This window comes from Rhinoraja longicauda, chromosome 1, assembly GCF_053455715.1.
Source record: "Rhinoraja longicauda isolate Sanriku21f chromosome 1, sRhiLon1.1, whole genome shotgun sequence".
Lineage (NCBI taxonomy): Eukaryota > Metazoa > Chordata > Chondrichthyes > Rajiformes > Arhynchobatidae > Rhinoraja > Rhinoraja longicauda.
The window spans coordinates 63143970-63160024 of NC_135953.1; the positions used below are offsets into that span (position 1 = coordinate 63143970).

At 38.5% G+C, this 16055-nt stretch overlaps 1 protein-coding gene across 6 annotated transcripts in view; it reads left to right on the top strand.

Annotated features, from left to right (window-relative positions):
- fryl (furry homolog, like) overlaps positions 1 to 16055 on the top strand; it is a 275852-nt gene that overhangs the window by 219978 nt on the left and 39819 nt on the right. For all 6 annotated transcript variants that reach the window (XM_078398759.1, XM_078398756.1, XM_078398750.1 and 3 more), the window contains 5 exons: positions 1252 to 1326; positions 3505 to 3681; positions 7289 to 7489; positions 12472 to 12639; positions 14692 to 14900. In XM_078398759.1, coding sequence (XP_078254885.1) covers positions 1252 to 1326; positions 3505 to 3681; positions 7289 to 7489; positions 12472 to 12639; positions 14692 to 14900 — 830 coding nt within the window. The remainder of the gene's footprint in view (positions 1 to 1251; positions 1327 to 3504; positions 3682 to 7288; positions 7490 to 12471; positions 12640 to 14691; positions 14901 to 16055) is intronic.

Here is a 16055-nt window from a genome sequence, read left to right on the forward strand (position 1 = left end):
TGACAACTGTAATTCTACCCGCCACACTGAGCGAAGTATCCAAGCACATCTCCAAGCTCAATATTGCCAGTGCCAAGCAGGTGTATGTTAAACACAAGACTGAAGCATCCATAACTATGTTCATCTAGATGTGTCATTGAGTCTTGCAGCACAGAAATGGGCCCTTCCACCATGATGCCCTTGCTGATCTCTCTGCTCATTTACACTAATCCCATTTGGCCACACTAGGACCGTATCCTTCAAAGTGTTCAAGTGTCTGTCTAAGTGCTTCCTACACATAGTAATTTTTATCTGATTCCACTATATCCTCTAGCAGCAATTATATATTCCAGATATCAACCATGCTCTTTTTTTAAAAAGAAAACTTATCCCTCAATTCCCCTTTAACCTATGTTTTTTCATGTTCCTACCAGAAGTTAAAGATTTTGATTATCTGCCCTTTCTATGCCTTTCATAATCTTATATAATCTTATTTTAGTAAATACTTTCTTGATCAATGCATCTGTGTATAGGGACCAGTTTAGGTTTCTGGTGATATGGATACCTCGGAACTTGAAACTATTGACCATCTCTATCGAGCAGCCCCATTGGTTGTGTTCACCCCTTCGCTTCCTTGGGTCTTTCCGTTGCTGACATTAGGCTGAGGTTGTTGTCGTGATATCATGACACTATGTTCTTGATGTCATTCCTGTAATTCAAGATCAGCAACCTCATTCAAATGAATGGGATTGCACTTATCCCTGGCATAATGCTGAACAGGGCCTGATATACATTGTGTTCAGCTCCTCTCTTCATTGTTCCTGGACATCACTACTGGAGTACAGACACATTGGCAACTGACATCTAGCTAACCTCCAACTTCAGCATTTCAGCACAAGGGCATAGAAATCAAAAATATGAGTGCAGGTTAGCCAGGAGTTCTTACAGAATTACTGGCTGAAGGCAAGAACAGTCCAACCCATCAAAACATTGGAACCAGTCTGAAGAAGAGTCTCGAAGAAGGGCCAATTTGAAGAAGGGTCTCGACCTGAAACATCACTAATCCACGTTCTCCATAGATGCTGCCTGACCTGCTGAGTTACTCCAGCACTTTGCGTCCTTTTGTGTATTAACCAGCATCAGCAGTTCATTGTTTCTATGTTTCTCCTTTTAAAAACTTGGTGTACTTTAATTTAGTTACGGTATTTCTACAATATCATGAATCTTTTTAACCTTTGTGATCTCTTGAAACATTTGTGTGTCTTATTTTAGAGAAGAACAAGAGAGAAATTAATGAATGTGCTCTCACTTTGCGGCCAAGAAGTTGGTCTCCCAAAAAACCCCTCGGTAGGTTAAACCTTTTTTAACCAAATGAATATTTCTAGTTTACAATCTTATACATATATTCTAATAAATGGTTTACTTTTTTGTATTAGTCATTGAAACGTTGTATTTTCTGTTTTCATGATGAGCCAAAAAGTATTTTATTCAAGACATAACGAGAAAGTATGTTAAAAGTAGACCGCCCATTGAATCCGGGAGAAGGTCAAGAAATTAGATCAAGAGTATTACAAAATAATATAGAGCAATATATAATACAATTACGTAATAGAACAATATATGTGTGGATTGCAAGAATTAATCTGTTTTGTTCAAGTCAGAGAAACAAAAAAGGAGTACTGTTTGTTACAAATTCCAAAATAATGAGATGGAGCAGCAAAACTGTAGGAAAAGCTAGGTGAAATCTTAAATAAATCAGCAGGTAAGCCAGTGTTTTCATTTTTAGTTTAGTTTATAATTTAGAGATACAGGCCCTTCAGCCCACCAAGTCTACGCCGACAGTGATCCCCATGCACTAGGGACAAATCACATTTATACCAAGCCAATTAGCCTACGAACCTGCACGTCTTTGGAGTGTGGGTGGAAACTGGAGCTTCCTGGCGAAAACCCATGCAGGTCATGGGGAGATCGTACAGACTTCGTACAGACAGCACCTGTAGTCAGGATCGAACCTGGGTCTCTGGCACTGTAAGGCAGCAACTCTACCGTTGTGCCCATATAAATACAAACTGGAGAATTTTGTATTTATTAATTAAATTCAAATTGCTTAATGTGAAACTTTTACCATGTGCCTTCTGGAAGGTGAAACAAACCATAACATAATAAAGGGATTTCTAATTTGCCCAAATTTATACAGGTTTATAAGTATTGACGTTCATCATGCAGGCATCTTCCCTTTTATGTAATGCTGACCGTTCAATTATTCAACTTTCATTGTATGCATACTCAAACAACATGTTCATTAATGCAAGGACATTTTACATTATTTTATGCCTGCAATTATTTTGATTTGATTTATTTCCCTTTAAAAATTTACATGGAGTTTGCCAGGTTTCAGTGATGCAGTCACACATTATTTTGCATCACAATCCAGGAATTTTAGCATCAGAAGGCCTGGAGAATGAAATTAGATTAAAGTTGTATCCCAGCGCAGCTTCTAAAAACATAGTGTTTCAAGAGGGAAATTTGTCATCTTTCCCTGGTTTGACCTTTCTGTAAGTTGAGGCCCATTAGTAATCTTGACCCTGTGACGGATGAGTAAACCATTTAGGGCTAATTCGTTTCGGAGAGTAAACACAGACTTGCCAGCAACCATTTATATAGACAGTCAATTAACAATATTCCCATTCTCAATTTTCTTCATTGAATCAGAGTTCTGCTGTCAAAGCAAAGGTTTTCCTCTTCCATATGTCCTAAATATATGACATACCTTGATTACATTATACTTTTGGTCTTTACTTTTTACTTGCCATCCTTCTTGTACAACTGAACGGGGTTAAGAAGCAATGTCATCTATTTTTTTAAAAGGGGGGAAATAATGGGCCCAGACTGCCTGCCACTCTTTCATTCATATTATTGTTTATTCCTCAACTTACTGCTATGCTGAAAACTGGCAGCTGCACTGAAAACATAACTTCCTAATATGTTTATTAATAAATTTGAAAGTAGTGCACCAGAAATTAATTGTGGGAATTTTGGAGAGTTTTGTCCCTCATATTTACTTTTGTGTGAAGGAAGACCAAAACCAAATTCTTCCCAGTAACAATCCATTTACTCATTCTGTAATCCTGGCATTCTCAATCAGTCATTCTCCTTGAGTCAAAGAAAACATGCTTTATATCAAAGTACAGTGCTTCCCACCATAACTTCTCATTTTTTTATCCCAATCCTTGTCCTTGAATTATATTTTAGCTTATGTTTATTCATTCTGCATATTAAGAAAACAATCCTTTCATCGTTAAATTGAAATTGCATTCATGAAGCTTAGATATTTAAAAACGCCATTGAAGCTTGCAGTACAACGTTTGTGCAGTTCCCAGGATATCTTCACTAAGAATTTTTGAACTGGTCACATCGACAGCATCAGGCAATGTGGAAAGTGCAAACATGTCTAAAAATTGAGGAAATGGTTCATGTTCAAACTTGTCTTGCAAGTCTATATATAATTTCAAAACATTTTTCCAGGTTGTGTTTTCATCCAGTGAAGACCTCGATATTTCAGAACAACAAACAAGTTTAATTTCCACGACTGAAGACCCGATAAGAGAGGAGGACGTACCGGTGGAGGATACTAATAGTGAACAACAATTTGGAGTGTTGAAGGATTTTGATTTCTTAGATGTTGAATTGGAAGATGCTGAGGTAAGAAATTTGCCTGGTGGTTTAAGATGGCTAACTAAAATTGCACAATCTTTTATTTTGTTGTACCAAGGACATGGTTTTAAGTTAAGTATTTTGAAAGGAAAATGTTATTGTAGTGTACACTGATATTGCACTTTAGTTGTCCAGAAGCAGTACCTCAAAGCTGAACAGATTCCATTAATATAACATTATCCTCCAATTTAATTTAGATTATCATCAAAAATATATTCTGTTATTTCCCTACTGAAATTTAGTACGATTAAAAGTTGTAGATATCCAACATATTAACTTAAACTGAATAAATGAAAAGTAGAACAAAAATCTACCAACAAAGTGACTTAAAGATGTCATCGGAACATGACCAGAGCACTCAGGATTATTAGCTTCCTTTATTTTCTCACAACCCAAATCTCTATTAAATTTCCAATACCTTTACAGCAATATTTTTTCATTGTGGTGTGCTTTTAACAAAGAAAAAAATATGTCCATACACTTCACGTAGACATAAAAAAACCTATAGAAAGAAGGGAGAGTCTGAAGATACCAACAGCAAATATAGTGATGGAGATTGTGTAGGAAGGAACTGCAGATGCTGGTTTACATTGAAGATAGACACAAAATGCTGGAATAACTCAGCAGGACAGGCAGTATCTCTGGATAGAAGGAATGGGTGACGTTTCGGGTCAAGACCCTTCAGACAGAGTCAGCAGTGAGAGAGACACAGAGATTAAAAAATGTAAGGTGTGAAAACGAGACATCAAAGGGGACAAAGCTCAAAGAAAATGTAGAATAGATCATTGTTAGCTGGGGAAGGTGACAACGAAGCATATAAATATAAAAATGTAATCAAGGGGACAGTCAGACTGGTCGGAGAACTGGGATGGAAAGAGAGGGAAAGCAAGGGTTACTTGAAGTTAGAGGTCAATATTCATACCGCTGGGTTGTAAGCTGCCCAAGCGAAATATGAGGTTTCAATCTTAATGGAGATTGGTGATGTTTTAGAAATAGAAACAGTTGGCTTCTGTGATGGAGAGGTTGTGGAGTCAGAAGGGATTATTGTGGGTTAGATGTGTAGGAGGATGAAATTGGTGGCAGTTGTGATAGGAAAGGAGGATGATATTTTAACCATTTCAATGTTAACTTTTTTAAAAAAGATACAAAGTGCTGGAGTAACTCAGCGGGTCAAACAGCATCTCTGATAGGTGACGTTTCGGGTCAGGGCTCTTCTTTAGACTGACATCAGTCATGATGTTTGAGGATATTTACATCTAGAAATGGGCATCAAAATAAGACTTGCACAATTCCTGATGAGACCTTACTCCATTCAGCAATCAGGAAAAGCGGTCAAACCGCAAGGAATGTTCACGTCAGCGAGGCAGGGGGAGACACCCTCCCCTGCAGGGGGAGGAACGTGTAAATCACAGTTAATAGGACGAAACCCAGGACAGTTCAGTTCCTGGACTGACCCAGGACAGTTCCTGAATGCCTCTAATCTATTTTTTTTTTAAGTAAACATTGAAATGGTTGAAATATCGTCCTCTATTCCTATCACAATTGTCACCAATCTCATCCTCCTGCCTGGTCTACACATCTGATCCACAACAGTCCCTTCTGACTCCACAATGTTTCTAATATCTTGGTACCTGGACGGCTCCCTTTGTTCTCCCTCCAGAGGTTGTCGGCCACTCATGATGTCCAGCAGGTTGCGTTCTCTCTCAGGAGGAAGGAGCCATGTGGCATTTACCATGAGATAATTATTTTCATGATCTGCAATCTTGAAAGTGTGAAATCTTTCCTGTTAATGGAAAGGTTTGAATTCATAATAGGATATCTTTTTGAAACATAAGTTCAGCCAGTGGCTGACTGCGCTTGTAAAAAGCCAGCAATACCAGCACATCCCACTGCCTGCGATGCTACCTGTTCATCGCTGAAATCAATGTAGGAGAAATCATTTTTGTTTAACTACAGGGCCTAGTGTTGCGATGAGCAGCAAGTCAGGGGATGTGAAAATGATCTGTTGTTACAGATTAGAAAGAATTTATAGTGAGGAAGTTGAGAGGCAACATGACCTTGATATCCACACAGAGAGCAGTGCGAGAATTAAAGCATAGCATAGCTCTTCCTGTGGAAAGTCATGTACGTCAGTAATTACAGCTTTGGAAAACCTGGACTTGCAAATGCATAGTTGATCAAGAGATCTCGATAGGATATGGTGTCTCTGAAAGCTCTCTGGGAATAGGCTCCTCGTAGGTAAGTATACCTTTGTCCCAAGGTCACCAATCAAATCCTGAGTGGTTGCCATAACCATAATGATGTTTCTATTTTTTTCAAAAACTGCAAAGTAGGAAACTAAAAATCCAGTGTATTATGATCCAGTTTCTAAGCACATATTTAAATCACCATATTGCTGAATAATTTTGTGCAAACATAGATCGTTTGAGTAGATGGGCTATTGCATGCTAGCCAATCGTAGTGCTTGTTAGTAGTAGTCCCGCCTAGTAGGTGCTTTATAATATTAGTGGACTTAAGCACTTTATTACAGTTTGGTTAGTGAAAATAATAAGAGGTGAAATTTATTCAGTCGGTTCTATTATCAATATCGCCTACCTGGAATTTTGTCAACTTTACCATTCAGATTGAAAGAATCTAAATGTTATCGGAGGATTTTGGTGCAATGTTTTTGTTACGCAATTTGTTATTTTTAAGTAAAAGATGCTAATCAAAAGTGCATGTGTCCAGTGTGAAATTAGATGTTTAATTATAGCTCCATATAAACAAAAAAGGGGGATGTGGGAGTGATGTTACAATGCCCTCCGTAATGTTTGGGACATGCTTTTCAATTTATTGCAATGAGTAAAGCATGCAGTGAGTGGTTTACAATGGGGGAAAAAGGGTGAAACAACCAGGGATTAATATCTTTAAATAGCAGGTGATCACATCCTAATTAAACTGTCTGTTAATTTCAATGTAATTTTGTTTGTTGAGATTAAGGTGTACTCCTGTTTCACACATCGTGCCAAATATTTCTCTTTTCTCACTTTTTAATGCTGGTCATCTCTTTTCTTCATTGCTAACTAGGAGCTGCAGGTAAGTTGCAGCCTGGTGCAGTGTTTTGTAAAGTTACTGTCTTGTGTGTGATAAATGTTGAATGTTCACGGTACAGTATTACTGTGTGGGGCCTTAATGGTTTTAAATTGTGTGCAAATCTGTTTGTAGGATGTACCTACGCATAATTGTAATGAAATAAAATTAATAAGCAATATATTGATATAAAATGTAATCTAACAAAATGTTATGGATTTTTAAAAGATATCTAACTTTTATAAGTACGTCACTTATGTATTTAAAGTGCTGTTATAGATGATAATGAGCTGTTTGTTATTTTGGTTGACAATGCTTAGTCCGTTGTATGCTATCACTTGTGGGTATTTCGGTAAATCACTAAGGATTAGCAGCTACGCCGTGTGTTTTGGGAATAAGCTATTTTCAGCGCAACACCTCTAATAAACAGCGCAGCTTTGCTCGGGCAATGGTCCTATGAAAAGTAGCTTTTAAGAACATTTCAACTGTTTAAAAGATAATAGATTAACAAATAACACTATTGCAGGGTGAAAGCATGGACAACTTTAACTGGGGTGTGCGGAGGCGTTCATTGGAAAGCATTGAGAAGGGGGATACACCATCACTCCAAGATTTCCAGTCATTAGGAAGCATGCCCAGTTTAAACTTAACGAATCAGGAGGATACGGATGAGTCATCTGAGGAGGAGGTACTGACTGTTAGTCAGATATTGACCCGCACACAAATAGTAAGTCACCAATTTTTTTCCTCCAATTAAATTCTTTGTATCTATTTGTATGTTTGTGACATAATCCCTTCTAAATAGATTGATTTAAGTTTAATATAAAATGATTGGAGATCATTTGAATCATTAAGTCCATGTCAGTCGTTGAAAAGTTCCCAATCTGATCTTCTATCCCTCAGCATGTAGCTCGGCAAGTCACACCAAGAACACATTTTAAATATGGTGAGGACTTCTGTATTTTGCTGTCATTTCAAGGGAAGACTCCCTACCACCCTCTGGTTACTCAACCAGACTATCTCTATCCTGACTCAAGAGCTTTCTTGCTACCAACCACAAAGACATTTTTCGTGGTATCTATAAAACTTTTATAATGACTTCAACATCTTTGTTTAAATCATAAATCCCTGCATCAAAAACCCAGGGAACTGAGGATTGAACCTTGTAGACCTTCACTGCAAATAGGGTTCCTGTTACAGAAATACCAATTGGTTATCTTCTGTTTTTTGCCGCTTAACTAAGTTTAAATTAGTTTGCTTCTTCTGCCTCGGACCTATGGAGTCTTGTCAAAAGATATGAAATGCACTATCCTCATCAACCCCCTTTATTGTCTCGTAAAAAAAATCAATCAAGGTACTCAAACATGACCCACCCTCTCAAAGCATCACTGACTGTCCTTAATCAGTGTCTTTCTAAATGGTCAAACTGTCCCTTGGAATTGATTTTTAAAAATTGTGAATCGTCAAGATTTAGTTGTATTTAATGTTTTCACAAAATACCTCCTACTTCAGATGGGGTAACTCCTGTGCATGGATGATTTTGTTTGTTGCTTTAAATTTCTATTTTGCAGAAGAAATGTTTTTTCAACCAAATTATTAATTAGGAAAAGTGCATAAATTAGACATAATATTGTATGAAATATTCATATAACAATAAATTTGGAGACATTTTCAATAGAAACACAGTTATGCTTCTGAAATTGTATCCGTAACTATTATTATTTTAGTTTATGAATTACTTTTGTGTTTTCGTTCTTTTTTGGCCAAGGGGCATCTCAGTAACAACGTACGTCCTTATTGGTTACTAAAAAGAGGCACGCTACATTGTTTTTGTTTGTCACTTTCTGCCCCCTCTTTTCTCCCACTACAATTTCAATGTTCCTTAATTTTGCTGCCAGCTGTTTTGTTTAATTTAACTAGTAAGGACATTTCTGTGCAGCTACTTTTAGCTTTGTTTCTTTTTTGTATGGTTTGTGGAAAGGATCAAGTTTTCTGTTTTTTCCCCATTCTCTGGTAAAATCTATAATATAAATGGGAGAAAAAAAAATAATGCTGGGAATCCATAAGTCTGAAAATAATTAAATAGTTTTCATAAGAGATAGGAGTGCCATTTGGCCCATCAAATCTACTCTGCCATTCAATCATGGCTGATCTATCTCTCCCTCCTAACCTCATTCTCCTGCCTGCTCCCTATAACCTCTGACACCTGTACCAATCAAGAATCTATCTATCTCTGCCTTTAAAATATCCACTGACTTGGCCTCCACGGCAAAGAATTCCACAGATTCACCACCTTCTGGCTAAAGACATTTTTCCTCATCTCCTTCCTAAAAGAACGTCCTTTAATTCTGAGGCGATGACCTCTAGTCCTAGACTCTCCCACTAGTGGAAACATCCTCTGCACATCCACTCTATCCAAGCCTTTCACCCTTCTGTATGTTTCAATAAGGTCTCCCCTCATTCTTCTAAACTCCAGAGAGTACAGGCCCAGTGCCGACAAACGCTCATCAGAGATTCACCTACTCATTCCTGGGATCATTCTTGTAAACCTCCTCTGGACCCTCTCCAGGGCCAGCACATCCTTCATTTGGGAGTTAGATAGTTCAAAGTAATAATTATAATAAATCTAACTAATTTAATTGAATCCTTCTTTCTAATTAATGGCTTAGAATGAGGTGGCATTTATGCTTGTGTCTGTCACTTGCCTGGCCCCAATAAGAAAGCAAAATTCTAGGTATAAAGCTGCAAGTGGCTGATTGAATCCCACAACTGACAATCAGTTTAATTTGCCTTACTGACCTTGGGGAAGTCTGGCATGGATTTACCCGAATACAGCCTGGGCCCAGAGGTTAAGTTACTTTGAGAGTTTACATGTAATTAATTTCTCTGGAATTTACGTTCAAAGGATGATTTGATTGGAGTATTCAGTTTATTAAAGATAAGATGCAGAGAAAGGGAAATTATTTCTGTCTACTGGGAAGTCCAGGACTGGAGAGCATTTTCTAAAAATTAGAGTCAGGTCTTTCAGCTATGACGTTCAAAACATTTCTTATGAAGGATGGTGGACATTCAGAACATTTCCTAAAACATTAATTTAAATCTGTAAGGTCAAGCATTTTTTTTTAAATTGTTCACTGGTTTAGTCGCATTGTTGAACAAAATACCTTTATTTTCAATGGAGAATGTTGTGCATTTCATTAAATAATTCTTCAACTTGCTCTGGCATTATCAAGTCAAGTCAAATTTATTTGTCACATACACATACTGTGCAGTGAAATGAAAGTGGCAATGCCTGCGGGTTGTGCACAAAAAAGAATTACAGTTACAGCATATAAATAAAGTTAATAAGTTACTATTAGTGTCGACAAAAATTTAGTCTCTGGGGTTATAAAAGTTGACAGTCCTGATGGCCTGTGGGAAGAAGCTCCGTCTCATCCTCTCCGTTTTCGCAGCGTGACAGCGGAGGCGTTTGCCTGATCGTAGCATCTGGAACAGTCCGTTACTGGGGTGGCAGGGGTCCCTCATGATCTTGCTTGCTCTGGATCTGCACCTCCTGATGTATAGGTCCTGCAGGGGGATGAGTGTAGTTCCCATGGTGCGTTCTGCCGAACGCACTACTCTCTGCAGTGCCATCCTGTCCTGGGCAGAGCTGTTCCCAAACCAGACTGTAATGTTGCCGGACAGGATGCTCTCTACAGCCCCAGAGTAGAAGCAATGAAGGATCCTCAGAGACACTCTGAATTTCCTCAATTGTCTAAGGTGGTAAAGGCGCTACTTAGCCTTACCCACCAGTGCGGCAATGTGCGTTGCCCACGTCAGATCCTCTGTGATGCGGACTCCCAAGTATTTAAAACTGCTCACCCTGTCCACAGTAGACCCATTTATCTCCAGTGGCGTGTACGTCCTTGGATGTTTAGCCCTTCTGAAGTCCACAATCAGCTCCTTTGTTTTAGTGACATTCAAGAGGAGGCTATTGTCCTGACACCAGAGTGCCAGATCAGCCACCTCCTCCCGGTAGGCCTTCTCATCGTTGTTGGAGATCCGGCCCACCACCACAGTGTCATCAGCAAACTTGATGATGGAGTTTGAGCTGAACCTGGCCCCACAGTCATGTGTGTACAGGGAGTACAGTAGGGGGCTAAGGACGCAGCCCTGGGGGGATCCTATGTTCAGGGTGAGGGAGCTAGATGTGTGTTCCCCCATCCTGACCACTTGGGGCCTGGCAGTGAGAAAGTCCAGGACCCAGGCACACAGAGGGGTGCTAAGCCCCAGTTCCAGCAGCTTCTCAACCATTCTGCTGGGGACTATTGTGTTGAATGCTGAACTAAAGTCAATGAACAGCATCCTCACATAGCCCCCTTGGCTGTCCAGATGAGAGAGAGCGGTGTGTAGAACCTGGGAGACCGCATCATCCGTGGACCTGTTCGGACGGTATGCGAACTGTAGTGGGTCCATGTTGCGTGGAAGGAGGGCGCAGATGTGCTTCTTGACTAGCCTTTCAAAGCATTTCATGACAACCGAGGTGAGGGCCACCGGTCGGTAGTCATTTAAACACGCTGGAGAGGCATTCTTTGGCACCGGTACAATGATGGATCTTTTGAAGCATGCAGGGACCACAGACTTTGCCAAGGAGAGGTTGAATATTGTGGTGAGCACTGGAGCAATACCATTGAAACAATACCATTGTTTCTGTGTTCCCCAAGTTCTTGCTTTCTGTGCATTCATGTTTTTTCCTTCACCGACCTGCTATCCTTTCTCACCGAGGTAATAATTAATTATCCATTATCATATTGCTCAATTGCACTTATAGTAGATTTACACAGCATTATTTTTGAATGGCGTTATGGAAGGAAAGAGGGATGTCGTATCTGGAAACAAGAAAAAAGGTTTTCTTGTACCTCCTTTGGCTTTTTTACCCTTTACTTCAAATTCGCATCACAGCTATCCATGGCCCTGCATTGAGAATAATATATCAAGGTTAAGAAAATAAATATTGTTTAATCAGTCAAATGAAACATTTTCTCCCCTGCCCTTTACTGATGATCACTATACCAGCTGCTGAAAGTTTTACAAAACAAGTGTTTTATTGCTTCCACTTATGTGGGCAGCAGTTGGGTCTGTTTGGGATATTAAGAACTCACTGGAGAGACAGAGCAAAAGTTGTTTGTTAAATTGTTGGTCAGTGAAACCTATTGACTACATTTTTTCATTTCATGAGTGGTCAGCAAAGGATATGGACAATTTAAGGCTACTATAGGATTGCTTCATTACTGTAGAATACTGTAGAATTTAAATAACCCAAACAGGCTGGCCGTTTGAATTATGCATTTTATGCTTCACTAACAGTACTCATATAGTTTAATTGGGATATTTAAATGTTTATTTTGATATTCCGTTTAGATGAAGGCAAAATTCAATGCTAAAATCCATGATGCTAAGATTTGAAGCATACAGAATGTTGAAAATACTGCCATTTGTGCAAATTAATGCTTGACGGTCACTGTGAATATTTTGGACACTGAGAACAATCTCCAAAATATCTGGCATTGTTCATTATCCAAGTATTTGGAAATATGTTTATTTTTGCTGTTAATTGTGCCATTTAGTTTGTTTTTCTGCTGAAAAAAGATTTGTTATTTTTCCTAGGTGCCAACTCTGGTATTATTTATATGATTTTAATCTCACACACATCCTTCTGTCTTCCCTTAGCTAAACAGTGATTCAACAACATACGATGCAGTATCAAATCATGTGGATTCCCTGCTGCAGTCAAGGGACATAGCAACAAGTGTGTCTGAAGAAGCTCCATTGTCTAGAGCTGAGACACCAAATTTAGAGACACTTCTTCCAGATAGCGCTAACAGCCAGCTGCCTGAGGTGGGAAACAATATGGGTAGAAATATGAATTGGTGCATGGCTGATTTGGGTTCTTTCTAATGCTGCTTTTTCCTTGTATATTTCTGCACTGAAAGCTGATCTGAAATTGCAGAATCATAAAACTGTTGAGGTTTCAATATTTTTAACCTGTGAAAGGTTTTTTAAAAATGTATGCCATAAAATTCTTGAAGGATTCTACTCGGGCACATGAATTGTCACTACAGGTCAAAAACAAATCCTTCTTTAATATAATTGACTTTTTCAGCACTTTTGCTGAGGTAAATTTTGAAGGACAAGCCTGCATTTTCTTGTAGTTAATCCTACAGTCATCAAGGTGATGGTGGTTTTTCTAAGTAACTAATTGGTTTTTTTAATCAAATAATGGCTTAGTTGTGTTAATCCTTTCTTGGCTTTACATTCTGCTGAATGATTGGGGTTGTGATTGTGGGTACTGGCCTCAGGCTTGCTGTGTTAGCACATCGTCTACATTTGTCCTTAAACTGCCTGTGTAAAGACCTGTGGAATAATGCTGGGGTAAACCTGTATTGTAAGTATTAACATTACATTTAAATTACAGTTACAATCTAACACAAATTTATTATTTCCGTTATAAGGTAAATATTTTATGTGTATTGCAGTTAAGCATTTGCCTAAAATTATTTAATTCCTATTTTTAAAATGTGGATTTGCATTGTCAAAACATTGACTTCATGATGCCTGACTCAGAATTACTCCAGCACTTTGTGTTCCGCATGAGATTGCAGCATCTACAGTTCCTTGTGTCTCCATGGTTTGTTAGAAATACAAAATTTACAAGACAGTGGTAAGCAGAATTTCAATTACCCTCCAACAATTAGGACAATGCTAGGTGTAGAAGGTAGAGAATTCTCTTGGACTATTCAAGATAACCTTTTAACTATCAAGAGAGGGAGTGATATTGGGCTTTATTTGGGGTAACAATGGAAGGTGGGCCATTGGGAGAATTTTTTTAATACAAGCTTAATTCAATTAGATTAAATATTATTATGCAATAGGATAAAAATGGACCAAAATCAAAAGTTGTTTTTTAAGTTTGGATAAAGACAATTTTACGAGGCTAAAATAGGATTCAGCAACATGAATTGACAACAGGAAGGGATGATGGAGAGGTTGGAAATTAGAAAGTTGGGAAGAGGGGGTGTTTAGACCAAATTTTCACAATGTGATAAAGTGGAATGGGGTCCTGCAGAATCAGGTGGAAATCTTCTTCCCATTTAACCTGGAATGCATTGCCAGGGGTGGTGATGAAGGCATATAGGATAGTGGCGTTTAAGAGGCTTTTACATAGAAGTACAAGGAATAGAGGGATATGGATCATGTGCGGGCAGATGAGGCCAGTTTAACCGGGCATCATATTCGGTACAAACATTGTGGGCTGAAGTGCCCTTCCTGTGCTGTACTGTGCTATGTTCAATAAGTGCAGCTGGATGAACGCAGTAAGGCTACAGACCAATTACTGGGAATTAGGATTCACTAAAAATAGATCTAATACTGGCATGCACGTGATAACCAAATGGCCTGCTCTCTATGTCACGAATTTCAGTGATTCTGCAGGCAATTTTCAGGCATGTGCCTTTTTCAGGAGTATTTCCTCACTTCAGAGGAAACGCCTCACCATGATATTTTTCCTCATGAACTTAACCATGATTATGGGTATTGCCAAGCTCCCCCATTCAGTTTAGAGGACCTTATTTTTCTTTCCAAATAGTGCCTGTAAAAAAAGAAAACTCTTCCTGTGACATCACGGTGCTTGTTGACTGCTATCTATTGGAGCTTATCTGACTTTGCAAAATAAGGGCCCAGCAGGATAATCATTGCCACTACTTAAAAAGGAAGATTTTATGCTGCCTTTTATTGAAAACATTAAACTGTTTCCAAGCAACAATAAGGCTCCAATTGTTAATGATATTATTCAGAAAATACTACCAAATTTTAACATGCTGTAATTACAGTATGTAAATAACAGCAGAAAGCACATCATTGCTGTATTTTTAGTTCTGTGTTTGCTTACAGGATGTCACCGTGGCTGTGAAGGATGAACTGGTTAGCACCGTTAATGAAGACGCAGGTTCCGACATCAACCAGGAATCCCAGACGTTTCAAGAGTTTCTTGCTCCGGGGAGTTTGCCAGAGTCTATCTGTGAAGAGGATGTCACGCTTGCTCTTAAAGAGCTGGATGAGAGATGCGAAGAGGAGGAGGCAGATCTTTCAGGACATTCAAGGTAGTTAAATCCATATTATTCTTTTTTTAAAGCAAAAGAGGATATCAGTTACTTATTTACTTGCAAGTACATAGTGCTAATAGGACTTTTACTCTCTGTTTCAAAAGGATTTGAATGATTTGCACCATATGTACATTGTTGAAGTTTAAATACTTGAATCTGATGATAAGAATAGACAAATAAATGCTGATCCAAAATGTTTCGTTAAGGCACTGTAACTTGTGGAAAAATATAGAACTGCAGATACTTGAAATCTGAAATAAAAACAAAATGCCGGTTGTGCTAAGCAAGTCAAGCAGAAAGACTTTGTGATGCTATAGTGTTGGAAGAGAATGAAGACGTTACTTGATTGTTGACGGCGGAGAACTTAAATAGAAACATGAGTGGGGATGAGGAGAAGAGGAAGAAAAATAATGTTGGTACTATAAGAAATGAGTTAATGTTGTAGTTTGTTGGACTTGCTAATTCTAACAAACTGGAAAGGCTACTTTTCTGGAATCTGTTCAGCACTACCCTGACAAGTACGGATTCATACTGACAAGGGGAAAGGGATAGCTCCACAATGAGTGGCAAACTCTTATGCAGCAGATTTACAAAAGCTAAACTAACTGGGAAATAAAGTAACATCACCTGGTTCAGTGTTGTACTACCTTGCACCAAGGTGGAGAAAGAGAGAGAGAGAGAGAAAGAGAGTCATCATGAGTTAACCATGATCAGGGAGATCTGAATTCCTACATCAATAAGAACAACATAAATAACTGCAGGTCATTGAGCAGGATATCTGTGCCATAATGATATTTGCTGATTTTTGTTTTATTATTTCAACATTGTGAAATTCATACACTGACATGTTCTCAAAATGGCAGAGGTCAGAACCAGATTGACCATATGATCTTTAATGACAGATTGAGATGCTGGTGTACATGCATCTGGGGCACATTTGGGTAAACATCGAAATACTTGCCAAAAATAGAGGGGAAGTGTATCACCAAGGGTCTAAACGACAAAAAGGCATGTTACTAAGTGCTATATTATTGAGGATAACAAGATTAAAACATAAATCCCAGGATGCATTCTGCAAATTCAATTTAAATTGACGATTCCTATACTTTATCTGATTTGAAATCAAGACTATTAGATCACTCCTCACCTTGA